Here is a 16,083-nt window from a genome sequence, read left to right on the forward strand (position 1 = left end):
TTAACACTAAAACCTTAATTCCGCAAATTTGGTTGCAGTAGAGAAATTCAAAAAATATTTATATATATTTATTAGCTTACCAATGCAAATTCATGTGATACTCTTCCATCTGGAGGCAGCCTAGCTCCAAAACCTAGAGCTGGGAACATTTTATCACTATCATAGTCCTGAATTATTTCACCTACTGCTTTCAGTGCCATGCCGTAAGCATTCAGCTGATAGGGATTCATATAGTGCAGTGAAGTAGGCTGTGAAGGATTACCTGTTGAAGCAAGAGTCAGGTTTACTTTACAACTGAATCACTCCCAGATTTTCTCTCCTAAAAATGATAGAAATCTAAGAAAGCAGAAATTGAAAAAATCATGAAAAGGAAAAAAATAAATCCTATACACATAACTGTGGTTAAGTCAGGTAAAAATGCAATGTTCTGAATACAATTTTAATAGGTTAATAGTAGTAGCTATAACCTTTTCCACTACTGAAAGGGCAGCAAGAAATTGTCATTAAACTTGTAAATTTGTATCACTGTTATAACATACAACATGTACTTTTAAGATGAAATATACAAAAGTATGATGAGATTTGGAAAGTAGTTCTGGAGTAGAATCAAAATTTATTTTAGTTTCACCACACTTAGCCTTACTCTACCTGAAACTCCTTTGTTTTGTCCCTCTCAAGGGGGTCTCTAATTTAGCCAACTTTCTCCCAGCAATAATAAAAACATAAACAAAAAAATCAGAAAGTACAGGAATATTTGCAAACTGTTCCTACTAATTTAATTTTGCACATAGATTTAATAGATAAATAAATAAATCTAGCTGTTCTGTTTGTCCTGCTTTTCTGGACAGGAATTGGTTTCTAGTCTGTAACTGCTCAGCTGATTCCAGATGGTACAAGTATACAAATACTTAGTAATACAAAGCAGTTAAGCACAACACTGGTACAGGTACACACACATATCTCAAAAAAAGTGCTTTAAAACTGAACACAGCACATTAATAAAGAAGAAACTTATTTTTATTCTTACCATTTGAGGCTGTGAAGTCAATAGCTACTGTGAAATTGATTTGGGTTCTGTAAAATAAGCAAATACAAACTTTATCAATAGCTTAACTGTTATATGGAAAAATAAACAAGAAATTATATCAGTTGAGGACAAAGCATAGGACACTGACTTTCTAATACAGAAAAAAAACCACATTGAAAACCCTTCTATAGGATTCCAACAACATGCTACACAACACTATTGTATTAGCATATTGAAAAAAGTTTATTTACTTCATCCTTCCTATGTTTTCCTTTGTTCATCATTTAGGAAAAATTCTAAATCAACAGTAAGGTTATTATGATCCATGTACATTATTAATTCATTCTCAACATTAACACTGCTTTTTCCTTGGACATAGTTTAGCTTTAGTCATGGATGACTCTGACAAAGCATGTAGGGTTTTACTAACCTGCTCTTAACACCAAAACCATGTCTTTGGTTAGAATGTGCTTGAAATCATGCTATATATAAAATCTTTGGAGAGGATAGCATATTTTTTGGCAGGAGATTTCATTAATGTGAATATAGTCAATTGTTTGAGTGAGTGCATCAAGGGACATTTTGCAAGATAAAATTAAAATCTGGCAGCAATGATTTTGAGCAGTTGCTAAGTTAAAGCCATTATCATGCATTTGTTAGCATAATATTGTTGTCAAAAAAATCATTCACTGATGTACTTCGTGAGTGGCAATCCCATTCAATGCAATTCTGTTCCATAACTTCTTTCAGGACAAAATACTACCATTCTGGAGATAATCTCTTAGCTAGTAAGACTCTGATCAGGCAGAACAGTTTGGATGGATCTGAAAATTGCCTTTTTACTCAGACTAAGTCTTTTACATCTTCCTTCAAATTTCTGCCTCTCGGTGTGCACTACAATGAACTTACTGACCAAATTAGCAAAGATTAAAGCTCTTCGAAAATTACTGAACAGATTTAACTCATGCACATTTAGATGAAATATCAACAGTTTGACACCTGGCTTTTGACAAGATCTTAGATTGCTGTATTTTGTGTAACAAACAGTAGCCACAAAATCTTTCATTTGGTATAAGGATGCTCAAAATTTAAAAAAGCATCTGAAATTGAAGTTCTTCAAGACAAATTTAGATGCACGATTAAACAGTCCAAATTTTAAAACACACCAAGAAAACTGAAGCTTTATCTAAGATGGTTAACTAATTGTTTTTATAAGTCTTCTAAGCTTAGAGTTACATCTGAAAAACGAAAAATAACTGCAGTGAAATAATGATTATTTAGAATGGATATGCTGAGGTACCTTAGGGTTTAACTCAGGACAATCTAGTTTAGACTTTAAAACAATACAAACAGCTGTTTCCTATGGTGCTGATGAAATCTAAACAAGTATTCATATGAAAATTGTGAATGAAACTTGGGGTGTTTTCATGAGTAGTTGAATGCTGTTAGAAGGGACGTACAGTATTAGTCTGAACAGCAAGAAGGTAATTTTACAAACAGTGCTCAAAAGCACACAAAAACATTAACTGTTTGGCAACCAAAGATTCTCAACACACATATAAAAAGCAGAAGGCATGCACCTACACCTAGGAAATCTTGAAAACCAAAAAACTTCTTTTTCACAGTAATATATGAATGCTATGTTGTTATCTCTGTACATTTTTCTAAAAATCTTAAAATGCCACTAAAGTGCACTTAAGATGCAATATGAAACAAAAATACCTCACCTTTAGGGAATTTTCCCAAACTTAGTGGCACTATATGAGTTAGATTTTAGTTTAGAGAAGCACAGAATCTCCATAGTACTATGCTACAGAAACTGGCAATTTACAAGACAACAATTTCATGCACACAAACCACAGAAGACCCAAGGCATTCTAACTGTGCTGAATTTTATGGTAAAGCCACACTCTGTTTAGGTACAATGGCATAAGGAATTATTCAATTATGTAATTCTTCATTTTGTGAAAAGATAAAATCACCGTACTGGCAACTGTTTGACCTATACAGATATCAAAGTAAAAATAATAATTAAGAAGGGCTAGAAAAGCAGTGAGTATAAGAAGTACTCAAAAATCAAGTTCCTGAGTTCAACCCCAACCTATCAACTCATATGCCCATCATTGATAACGTGATCAGATACAGTCTGAAACCCACCCATCTCTCCTATCCCCCGTACCCAAGAGCAGAATCTGCTTCAAAGAACAGGCAAGGGATGGGCAACACTCAGTATTTCCTTTTATCCTCAGAGCAGCCTGTTGCATTTACTACACACTACCAACTCCCTGCCCTGATGACAATACTGTTCACTTCTTTAGTGACTTTTAATCACCCTTATCACTATTGCTTCACAATTAATTTATTTCCTCAGCACACTTGTAAAGCAAAGGGACCTTACAGTTGTTATACAGATGCAAAATTGAAATGCTGGAATTAAGGTAAACATTTCTATTCATTTTGCATGCTTTTGTTGTTGCTTTGTTTTGTATTCAGCTGATACAGCATTGCACCTCATTTCTTCAATATAAGCACGCAGCAGTATTGACCTCAGCATTGACAAGGAATGTACAGTGCTACTGCTGACTTGGTGAGATGCTTAAAAAAGAAAAGTCTGATTCATGTGATTTGGCTGCTATCACAGAACACCACTGTGGGAGACTAACAGATAAAATCATTGCTTGGGGAAACTTAACTGCTCTAACAATGAGAATTCTGTGATGGAAAAAAGTACAATATTATGAACTCTCCTTTTTATTACATACCTCATATTTTATTAAAACATGGCCTTCCGAAAGTAGAAGGTTCATGATTTGTCATATTTGGTCATTCCCTCAGATCAGTGTTTTTTTTATACAGAAAGTGCAATTTGAAGGAGGAACTCTAGTTTCCTACATTAGAAGGTGTACCCAGTAGGGGATACTGCTCTGAATGGCAACACAAACTTTGTCAAGAGAAATCAAAAGACCTGCAGAAGGAGACACTGCTACATCTAATACCCTTAAAGAACACAGGATAGTAACATGCTAGCAAATTTCCCACAGTGAGAGGCAGGAAGGCCCTGGGAAGTGGAAAGGACAAACTACTTGAGGCAAAGGTCCAAGGCTTTTTTTTTTTTTTGTCATTATTTTAAAATATTTCTAATTCTCTGGATTTTTCAAAAGTTAAGTTATTTCTAATCAGGAAATTCATTTACTGAGGTTGTGCCCCTGCTTTTCCAGCTGCACACTCCTCAAGCAGCTTAATGAGAAGCTCGTGACACCACCACTTCAGTGAGGTTGCAAGGTCATGAGACAGTGTGCAAAAGATGCTAAAACATTGCCATCTGCTTGGCAGGCTGAGGTGCTGAATGTCCTGACCCAGGGAGGGCTCAGAGAGGACGTCCAAGCACAGCAACGTGCCTTGTGGACTCAGAGCTGGAGACATCACTAATGCCACCATCTAGCTGGTAGAGAGACACCACAGATAGACCTTCACCACACAGCAGGTATTTTGTTTGTGTATTTGGGAGAGCAAGGTAAAAGCCAGACTCTTTCAATAAGGGTTCTACCAGAACTGATAGACATAAGGGAACAAACTAAGCCTGGTTGTAGCTTTTGACTAGGCTTGACAGCATCCGATTTTTAAACGGCATGTTGGAAGAAAACACGAATTGCCTCCTGTGGCTTCAGAGAGAAACAGCTGGTCTGTTAGCAGGGGGGAGCTGGTGAAGGTTTGAGAATCACTTACTGTGTGGAAATCTGTAACTGAGCTAATGGAGTAACTAACACTGCCAAGGGTCTGTATCGTCACCATGGCATTTAGTCTAAAAAGTCCTCGGTGACATTAATTTTTTTTATTTCCTCTTTGCAGATGCTTGCAAATGCAGTTTCAGCATAAAGAATCTTTTATTGATAAAAGCTGTATAATACAGAATATTCCTCCTGTAGAGTTTTATTACTTCTAATTATTCTCCAAGGATACAATATACCTGGTTAAGCCTCTAAGATACACCGCTATGGCAGCCCTTGCTTCCCAGCTATAGCTCAATGAGGTCTCCTCAGAACATCAAATATGTATGTCATTACGTTAGATGCTGCACTGGTTGGATGAAAATAGCTGTCATAAAAGCAATTTTAAATTTCCATTTTGGCCATCAATGATTCAGTAAAGCTCAGTTAAAAATGAATGCCCAAAGCCTTTAGGATCCAAACAGCATGTGGGTGTTCGTATCTGAAAACCTGGATGAGGGCAAGTTTTAACATGATGGCGGGGAAACATTTCCACTCTTCTTCTACTAATCTGGGACAGAAAAGATGACAACACTTTTGGATTGAAAGAGAATTCAGCTCCTGAAATTTTCATGATTTACAAATGTCTAAAGTAGCATGTTAGCTCACACCCTACTCTAGTAAGTCAATCTAGAAACTTTGTACAGAAATGTCCTTTCTGTATACTTAGTCTTGCAGCTTTCTCTCTTAGATAAAACAGAGCAACTTATAAACTAATCTACCTGAACAGATATTTGTTTGTTTGTTTGTTTCACAGTCATTCCTATAAGCCAGGATTATTTCAACTGCATTCCTCTTCAAGGCAATATCTCATATTCCTGGCTAAGTCATATACTGGGAGGTGTTTTGATAGGAAAATACGCTATTAATTGATATTAATTTGTAAGTGGTAGGAGGTATCTGATTTTGAAATATACTTTTTTTTAGCACAATGTGCTCTCTTTTAAATGTGGGAAGGTCAGTGTAGTAAAATGTGATTAAGTGTCAAGACACAAGGAAAAGCCAGCTACCAAAATGGTGCTACTTGATGCACCACAGATGTAAAAGAGATATCCATCTCTTTCTGACCATACTGATATAAAAACCAGTGTTCTGAAATAAAACTAAATTAGAATTTATGGACAAACTACTATTTCATTCTTCATGGCTCTTTAAAAAAAAGCAACCATCACGTTGATGATACTTATAATGGAATACCCCAATTAAACACATGCAGACTCAAAATACAAATCAAATCAATACTGTAATCCCAATTTGTTACAGTTAAAGCTGTCAACTTTTCCATTAAATCAGTATTAGTTCTAGACACTTCAAATCTATTACAATGAAAATTCTGAACATGAAGTATTTCACAAGCATCCATTTATAGAAGAGCCAATATCGTGCCTATTGCAGATTCAGTGTTTTCTTTCCCTTGCTTAACTAAATGAAAGAAAAACAGGGAACTAAAACCAAAATGTTGGAAAACATACTTGATGGGAAAACAGACTTATAGATGAGGAAATCTTCACTTCCCCCTCCTTTCAAAATTTGTTAACTGGACTGAAACTGATATGTAGTAGTATTAAATGAGATGGAAGGAAGGTAGGAAGGAAGGAAGGAAGGAAGGAAGGAAGGAGGGAGGGAAGGAAGGAAGGAAGGAAGGAAGGAAGGAAGGAAGGAAGGAAGGAAGGAAGGAAGGAAGGAAGGAAGGAAGGAAGGAAGGAAGGAAGGAAGGAAGGAAGAGAAAAGCAAATAAAATTACTTTGAGATTCAATCTCCTGGTCTTGCCTCCATAGAACAAAACTGCATAGGTTCCAGAAGGAAAGGTAACATTTTATAAAAACCTTTACAGTTTTTCACTGTCATGTACTTCGAAATAACTGTATGAATCACCAAACAAGTCTTTGTATAAAATAATTAAATGATAAGTATTACTGCTCAGACTTTTAAGCACATTATACTAAATTATACTGCAACCCTTTATAAAAAAGAGGAAAAATCTTTACAAGTGGTAATTATTAATACCACAAGAGTTATTTGATTTGCATTTACAGAGAAATACACAAAATATCAATAAGAATAACAAAGTATTATTTGTATTCAGAATTTCTATTATTTATCTACAGAATGCAGATAATTGAGCTTATTAACTGGCATTGTAACATCTCGGTGAAAAATGTGATAACTCAACCTGAAAGATTATATGTGTGTCCACTCTATTCTTTTCAAATTTAGACATAAAACTTGATTTCTCCATTACTTTTCTATACCCTCCTTGCAAAGACAATCTATGAATGAATGAGGAATAATAAACTGTGGCATAGATGCATACGATACACTTCAAAGAACAAACATATCAGAGGTAGGACCATTTCTTCATCCATGTACACATGTACCTCATTCTACGCAAACTTTGGTAAACATGGATGGATGGTCATTTCCTTTTGGGAAAATAACGATAAATGAGAAATTGAACATGTTATAAATTTTAGATAATTAATATGAAAGAAATGCCTTTGAAGGGGAAAGGCTCTAAATAAATACCAATTTTAAATACACAAAAGGTCAGTGTAATCAGAAGAAATAAACCAGCATTTTACTAGTGTAACATAAAGAGATGGATATAGAATATAGATAATTCCCTTTCAGTTAATCCAGTTATCATTGGTTGACTAGATGTCATTACTCAACGTCATTATTTTTGTACTAGTACCTATTCCAGCGTTATAAATAAAACTCCATAACTTAACTGACATCAATAACTATTTGTAGGTTTTACATAAGAAAGTACAGCCTCTATCTAAACAAGGAAAGAAGAAATTGGAGCCAGCGTATGCAAAGTACAAATACAAATTATTAGTGAATTGCAATGAGACTGTGAAAACAAGAAAAAATTGTTATCAATCACATACCCGCCTTTAATATAGTCAAGGAATGAAACTTCTGTTTCAATTAGGAAGGAAAGCAATGTTACCTGAAAGCAAATAAAAGAGAGGAAGATATGAATTGTCATGTTCCAATTGAACAAGTAGAGACATAAGCACAAGGTGAAAAAAGAACATATGAAAAACAAGGAAATAGTTTCAAGAAGCAGTGTTTGAAAGGGAAGAAACAAGTTTGGAAGTCTACTAAATTTATTTTTTAATTGTTGTCGTTTTGTTTTGTTTTGGTGTGTGTGTTTTTTTAAGTGAAAGATAGGGAATGGAAGACCATTTTCCAGGGCATGTTACCACGTGCATTTCTTCTGATCACTGTATACTACTTCTCTATGTGAATATTAGAGGCCAGATGATAATATATATCTATTCTTTTTGAAGTACTCGTTGAGTACTTTAACTTTGTTTAAAGAACTCAATTACAATTATTTATGTTATTTCCTGTCTCATATTAAAAGTGGTATTGAGTATTGACACAATCCAAGAATGAAGAAAAACTAGTAAGCTGTATATACATATATATATATATGCACACACACATGTATATAATATAAATACTTAAAGTGGAATACACTACGTAAGTATGTGAAGATAAGAAATTTCTTCGCTCTCAGCTTTCATCATTCAGAAATTACATGGGTCCAAGACACAGGCAGTGGCCTAAAGTGTTACTGGCATTTGCAGCACTCAAGTCACAGAAATTTAACTAAAGATCTGATGTTCAAGATTTTCATATGCTGCACAACATTCATGAAGCAAAGGATTCAGCCCGTATTATTTTGATTTTATTTACAAAGTGACATACAATTATCTCAGAACAGAAAATGCATCAGGCAATCAGTGAAAACTACTTATGCAACTATTCAAAACAGGTTCACTCAGAGAGTTTTTAAAAATAAAAATGAGGTTGATTTTTGTCCATAAAACCAAAATTTTATTTGCTTCCAATTGCAGTAAAATATAAAAATTGCAAACATTTCTATTATGTAAACTTACATTCAGAACAAGATTACAGGTAGTAATTGTATTCTCTCCTACTTCCTTCATCACAGCTTCTCTGTGGTTCTTAGTGACTTGCAAAGTTTAAAACCGCCAATTTACTTTTCTTGTTGAGAACAAAAGATCATAACAAAGTTCTACCAGTCTATAAGTAATAGTCTTGAATATAAGACTAAAATTTCTATGCGTTTTCCCACTTCAGAGTCATTTCAAGGGTTCATCTATTATTACAGGTGGTCAGTCACCGTGTTCCTAATTAATTTAAGCAAATGTTTTTAGTGAATCTAATTTTAAATGGTAAAAAACACAGACAACACTTCAGAAATGGCTAAAATGTTTACTTCCATACAGACAGTAACTACCAATGCTACAATTTCTGTATAGTGAATTTTAAATTTGACTGCTTCATTTGAAACTAATCATATTCAGAAACATTTCTGCTTAGCGTGTAGTTTGAATGTCTGAACTTAAAATGACCTCCTAAGTAATAATGAATTGAGATGGCAACTATCTGTGTATTCCTTAAAAGCAGCAGTGAGATAGAAGTCAAGGATCTATATCCATTTTGCTAACATTTTTCCAGAAGCCAGCTTTCCATTAGTGAGAATGATGGTGGCTTTCCAAACCAAGTCTTGGTAAGTGGTTTGAAAATTTAGGTATCTGTTGGGACAATTAAAACCTTGGGTGAATGACAGAAAGAAGTAAAAGCAAAACTACAGGCAAACACACAGGGAAGTGACAATTTGGAGAAACTTAAGGGAAACTTGAAGACAGAATAGAAGTAAGAGCAAACAGGGACAAAAAGGTATTGATAAAGAAATTATAAAAGCAACGGTATAGGACACTGGCAGAGAAGGAAAGATTAAAGAAAATTACTAACACCAAACCAATCATTGTAAATTTCCATGTAATTAGAATTTATTTGAACACCTTAAAGTCTAATAAAAGGAATATATTAGCAAAACATAAATTATCTAATGAATCAGATCTTGCATGGCAAATTTTCATGGACAGACTGCTAGTGACTACTTCTCTTTTAAAATAAAGGTAGAAAATAAGTCATCATTTTCCTACTGATGAACAGACTTACAGAACGTGAGAATGACAACTTGTTCCTTCAAGGCTATAGTTCAGAATGGAAGTAGTAGCCCTGATAAACTTTTAATGTGAAAAAAAAACATACTTTTTTTTTTTTTAATCATATCTAAAATCTGCTTAGATTTCTAATATATAGTTTTTCAACATTTATGTTTATTTTTTTCAGAGATGATGTTTTCAGTATCATGGATGCCAGAACACGGAAGCTGAGAAAATGCTGAAGGGTGTCCTGGTTTTGGCTGGGATAGAGTTAATTTTCTTCCTAGTAGCTGGTATAGTAGCTGTATTTTAGATTTCTGATGAGAATAATGTTGATAACATTCTGATGTTTTAGCTGTTACCAAGCAGGGCTTACACAAAATCAAGGTCTTTTGGCTTCTCGTGCTGCCCTGACAGTGAGAAGTCTTGGGGTGCACAAGGAGCTGGGAGGGGACAGAACCAGTACAGCTGACCCAGACTGGCCAAAGGGATGTCCCAAAGCATGCAGCATCATGCTGAACAACAAAACTGGGGGAATTGACCTTAAGGGACTGCCATTGCGCAGGGTTTGGCTGGGCACCAGTCAGTGGGCAGTGAACAATGGCATTGTGCATCACTTGCTTTGTTGTTTTGTTTGTTTGTTTGTTTTAATTGTTACTATTCCCCGTCCCCGCAATTTTCTGTTCTATTAAACTATCTTTATCTCAACTCATAAGTTTTTTACTCCTTCCCCCTCACTCCCCAGTTTTCTCCACCATCCCATTGGGGGTGGAGAGTGAGTGAACGTTTGCTTGGTGCTTAGCTGCTTGCTGGGTTAAACTACTACAAGGAAATAATTTGCATTGCTAGCAAATGGTTCATAACAGAATATGGACAAAAGGACATTAAACGCTCATTCCAAATTATACTAACAGATCTTTCAAGATAGATTTACAAAAGCCTGTTGGTAATAACAAATTATGACTGTTTTTGGTTTAGCATAGTAGGCATGACTTACTAGCTTTTACTGATGCTAGCTCAGTGGTCAAATTTAAAAATAAAATTGAGTCCTGAAAATGCAAATATGTTTCAGATAAAATTTAATAGTGTCCAGTGATATAACTTCAAGAATCTGTCTCCAATGTTGGTATGATTCATTTTTAAAATCATTTGCAACTTAACAGCATGCTTGAAAACAACTTCTATCAACTTTATTCAAATGAAAATCTGAAAAGAAATGCTGTAGTACAGTAAATAGTTTATTGTTGTAGCCTTCACAAAGGTTCTATTCTAACCCTGTTACAAGTCAACTATGCTGTATTTCAAGAGAAAAGAGTACACAGTAATATTATAAATATATACTTACTGTTCCAGAATTAATATACTTTTTCTTTTTTCCTTTTTTCTTTGGATTTATTACCTAGAAACACAGATACAAGTATTAAAGCAGTATCATTTGTGACTGAACAAAAGATTATTGTTAAGACACTTTAAATTAGGAAATAGTCTATTTTCAGTGGAATCTAAATTTATTCAGCATTCTGTTTACTTATGCACCTCAATGAGGGGATATACACATATCTCAAAAACAGTGAGTTTATCTTCATGGTACCTGCTAGGTAAACCAGTGCTGCTACCCATATTTGACAAGTAAGGGATTGAAACAACAGAGGTGAGTGTTCATTACACCTGAGTGCTCAGTGAAACACTTCTTTGAATTTTCACAAAATCCTGCATTTTTATGTACACTTGATCCCAGTGTCCCAATGTACAGGGTTGTAACTTCTTTGGCTTACAGTGCACCTCTTCATATCTCAGTTAATCTGTCTCCAGCTTCTCAGTATTATCTGAGAAACATGGGAGTTGTTCTACTCCTGGCTTCTGCATGTGATGCAATGACAGGAACAGCAATTGCAAGGCAAGGAAGGCCCAGATCATACTGTTTCAAAACAGAAACAAGCTAGTTATTTCATGAAAAATGGCACTGACCACCACCTGACTGGCATACGTGCACTCCCAGTACACAAGAACCTTCACAGAACCAGACTACTAGGCATTAAAACATTTTCTTGAATGTCTTGAAGCCACATCCATAAAATCTCTTGCTGTAGCCATGGGAAAAATTGCTTCCCTTCTCAATACCTAAAGGCAAGTCTCAGTCAGTTTTGTTACATGCATGTTAAAAATGTGTTCCTGGTTTATTCAAAATTGCACATGGAATTGGAAGCAAAACATTATTTTGTTAACTAGGTTGATCGACTATCTCCTGTATAACCAGGAAAACTAAAATCCCTGTGGCTTAGTGCCAAGTTTTACTGTAAACTACTCACAGATGTTCTGTGAATGACAAGGACTGAAAATGTACCCAACTGTAATCTCAGTCCCTTAACTGCTATAAAATATTTCATCGATTATGCCTGAAAATGGGAAAACCAGTAAAACATCTTCCAAAAATTCTCCCCCAACCCTAATGAAATTACATTTAAAGATTATATCCCTTGCACAGCACAGAACAACTGTGAAGTGAAGAGCAGGAAGAGATAACCATCATTTGAGGTCTTCCAGAACAGGCTAAACAAGAGTGACTCCTTATTTCCCTCCAGTAAGCCACAGTGCAAGCTGCTGAGTATTCTTCAAACCTTTTCCTGTGTAAGCCCTCTAACTTCCTAAAAAATCCCAAACAACCCATCCCCCTCCTAATTACAGTGGCTGAATGGGTGAGCTGTATAGTAGCAGTTTAGATACTATGCAATAACTCTTGCTGAACCAGAATCTTAGCCAGAAGGTGACTCCAGCAGAAAAATGCCCAGACTAGGAAGATGAAGGTAACAGACTGCCTGCCTGCCCTGTGGCCCTTTGCTCCAGAATCCAGTGGTCAGCCTGAGTTAGCAGCATATTTCTTGCTAGCAGTCATTAAGTGCCCAAAAAGAGATTTATCAGAATCTTTTGCTTCAGATACCTTGACAATTGTCTTCTTAGGAATGGCTAGGAAATACACTCAAGCTTGGACTGAAATATCAGGGGAAATGAGGCATCTACTTGGGAGCAAAGACGAAATAATTCACAGTTTCTCTGTCCCCTATAATTGCAGGTTCTATGATTATAATAATTATGAGGGATTTGCTTAAATTTCAGTTATCTTTAGTATAAAAAAACATTTGTTAGCCTCTGAAAGCCTCACACTCCTGCATTAACCTAGAAAGCTACATGAGCTCTTACCTGTTAAAAACAAGTCTATTGAACAGAGCTTGTTATAGTAATGTTTCTAACACAAAGCCACTCACACACAAATTTCTCTATCTGCCTTGGGGCAGTCTTCAATGGCAACACAATTAAAAAAGAATTTGTCTAGTCTCTTTTGTTGCGATACTGCATGGACAGATCATGTAGAAGCGGTAGTAAAGTACAGCAGGTTGTGATGTGGGGAGGGAAACATGGGATGTTCAGGAAATGTACACGTATGTTATTGCTGGGAGTAAGACATTGATACTGTATTTAAGAAACTGCAAAATCACTGGAAGGTGTTATGACAGAATTCATTCCTGCTAGGGTAGGAGTCATGTTGGTGATACAACAAGAGAGGACAGTTTCACTGAACACAGTAATCTGTGCTGTGACACTATCTGTGGGAAGCTGCTGTAAATTACAGTAACTCTAGGGTTCATCCTGGAACTAAATAAGAAAAAACAAGGCTTTAACTTATCTTTGTCCTGCTTTGCACTGCTGCATCTTTGCTCACCTTCAACATAAAAGTGCAGCACATAACTGGAACAACCTTCTTCCCTACCTTGCATTGTTACTTGCATAAACCACCATATCTGTGATCACTTACTTTAAGGAGTATGATACAGTACAAAATACTGAAGTTTAATGCCAATGGACCAAGACCAAGGGGTGGCTTAAGGCTTGAGGAATAACAAAGATCTGCATACCATACAGAAAAAAACAGCCTATAGCTGCATAGGCTTTCCTTCTCTTCACTTGCAAGAATATCTTTCCATGGGGAACTAAAACCACAGCTCCATTCAGAGAGCCACTAGGCATGCAAACTGCATGATGCTTGAACTCATGATGTAAATGCAGAAGCTGACCTAAATCCTTCAAAAAGCATACCTACAACTGAGAAGGTCTTATGTATTTATATTTAGGGACAGAAAAGGCGTTGAAATTAAAATTATCTACCAGGGTAACCACGATTATATTAGATTTGTCTTACTTCTAAAGTACCCTTGGAACAAGCAGAATTTAGAATGTTCTGATTATGGGATTAAGATCACATCCACGAAAATCTTACAGACAGGTTGGTCAGGAGTTTCACCAGTCCGGACACATATGAAGTCTAAATGTAAGAATTAACTTTGCTATCAACATGCAGACAAGGAGAGAACAGGAGCACGTCCCTCAAGACAGCCAATCACAGAACTATCCCAAAAGCAACTACAGCCCATATAAATCCTCAAATGAGAAGGTGGCATCATACAGAAGTGCCTGTGTTGCCTGCATTGTAAAGTGAAGGCAAAGTAGCTGTCCATTTAAAAGAGGAGATGCTCCATTATAACAAGACTACGCTAAGTGGAGATTTGGTCAAAAAAGGTATTCCTGGTTTTCTGGAGGGCCCCAATGACCACTGTTGATAGTGATGCTGGGGAGCCTTAGATACTGCTTCTTCCTGGGGAAGGTGGAGGGTTAAGAACAAAATCTTGGCTTTTGGTAACACTTGGAGGCCACAGATAGAGCCACTGAACAAATATGAAGAAAAGTATCAAACACAAAGTCACAAGTCCCACCCACAACAGTGCTCTAGAATACAAGAAAATAAATACTGTCAGAAACCTCCAAAGCAACAGAACTGTAAGTAGAAAAAAGTGTTAACTGTCTTTTTTTTTTTTCAGTTCCTATACTTGGTCAGTGTTATACAGGACAAGGGTTGAAACTGCTGATGCAATAAGACCCATTGTATGCTAAGAGAACTCCTCCAGAGAAATGGGAAGGCTCACTGTACGATGACATTTTCCATTTCAATCCTGCTAGCAATCAGACCCAAGAGTGGGGACGTGTACTGTGGTGTGATGACAACAATCTATTGCATGAGGATGAGTCAAGGTCTAATCCAAACGACCAACAAGGCTTTATGAACTGAGACAAAACGAAGGTAATTTCCACCAGGATGCACAGTTGCCTTTTCTATCTTTCCCTCAGGAATTCTGGCAGATGTGGCATTTTCCTGGGTTATGTTCATTCCTCAACTGATATAAAGACCTTGTAAGCTCATTACTGAGTAGACCACAGCCTTTTCAATATGAAAGAAAGGAAAGCACAACTAAACTTAACCTCATAAACAGGATGGAATATTCCTATGCACTAATAAACTCTGAAAGGGACAAAAGATCCCATATTCCATATTCAGTTTATCTTTATAAAGGATCTGTTACAAAGTTATCAGAAAGTTTGGAAAACTTTTGGAAATCATGAGGCAATGCACATCAAAAAAGTCTACCTTTAACACTGCTCTTTGGGTGCATGACTCCAAGATCAGAAGCACTCAATACAAACTTCACACACAGACTTTTCTAAGGTTCCTCTGTTCCCAGCGTATAACCACCCTGGGACAATAAACATAGCACAGACTGGACCCTGCCAAAACAGCAGTTTTCTTGTGTTGTACGAATGCTCATATCCAGAAATGAAAGACAGCAAAAATAATAGAATTGACTGAGGAAGACAACAAAAAAGTGAAGTTAAAATCAAAGAAATGCTCTTTGCAGGTCTCTGAAAAGTGAGGCTACAAAAGACCTATAGAGCAAACCCTACAGAGCACTTTAGCTTAGAGAAAATGAAAATACTGGGCACAATCCATCCATGTAGTCTACGAGCATATGTGAAATGGAGGGTGCTATAAAGCTTTCACACAAATGGCTAGATATATGCCTACATATATGAAAATGCAGTAGTGTGCATTTTCTCACAGGGAAAAATGTGGGTCCCTGGAATACGTGTGTTATTTCCATGTGAAAATTGCTACTCTAAAGCCTCTGTGGGGAGTACCTCTTTATGGTAATGCTGCTTTGATTAGGCAAACCACCTGTGCTCAAACACCATCAGTATCACAAAACAGCTGTGGGTTTCTGTGCAAAGACATCAGGAATGCATACCACCAGAAATTAGATGCTCAGGTACTGCAGTGTACTGAAGCACTAGTCTGCTGCTGGGAGAAAAAACAATGATGAAAGGACACACACAGCATTCAGGCAACTACACTTAGTCACCTATTACCTGCACCACCTCAACTAGTGGCAAGTACTTCCTGACTTCTGGT

The 16,083-nt window shown here is 36.2% G+C and overlaps 1 protein-coding gene across 5 annotated transcripts in view; it reads right to left on the bottom strand.

The window, feature by feature from the left end:
- CPNE8 (copine 8) overlaps positions 1 to 16,083 on the bottom strand; it is a 103,906-nt gene that overhangs the window by 18,929 nt on the left and 68,894 nt on the right. For all 5 annotated transcript variants that reach the window (XM_084531318.1, XM_084531319.1, XM_084531322.1 and 2 more), the window contains 4 exons: positions 11,134 to 11,187; positions 7,689 to 7,750; positions 1,028 to 1,074; positions 81 to 262 (listed from right to left, as the gene is read on the bottom strand). In XM_084531318.1, the coding sequence (XP_084387444.1) occupies positions 81 to 262; positions 1,028 to 1,074; positions 7,689 to 7,750; positions 11,134 to 11,187 (345 nt within the window). The remainder of the gene's footprint in view (positions 1 to 80; positions 263 to 1,027; positions 1,075 to 7,688; positions 7,751 to 11,133; positions 11,188 to 16,083) is intronic.

The sequence above is a fragment of the Aythya ferina genome (genome assembly GCF_964211825.1).
Source record: "Aythya ferina genome assembly, chromosome: 1".
In the NCBI taxonomy this organism is placed as follows: Eukaryota; Metazoa; Chordata; class Aves; order Anseriformes; family Anatidae; genus Aythya; species Aythya ferina.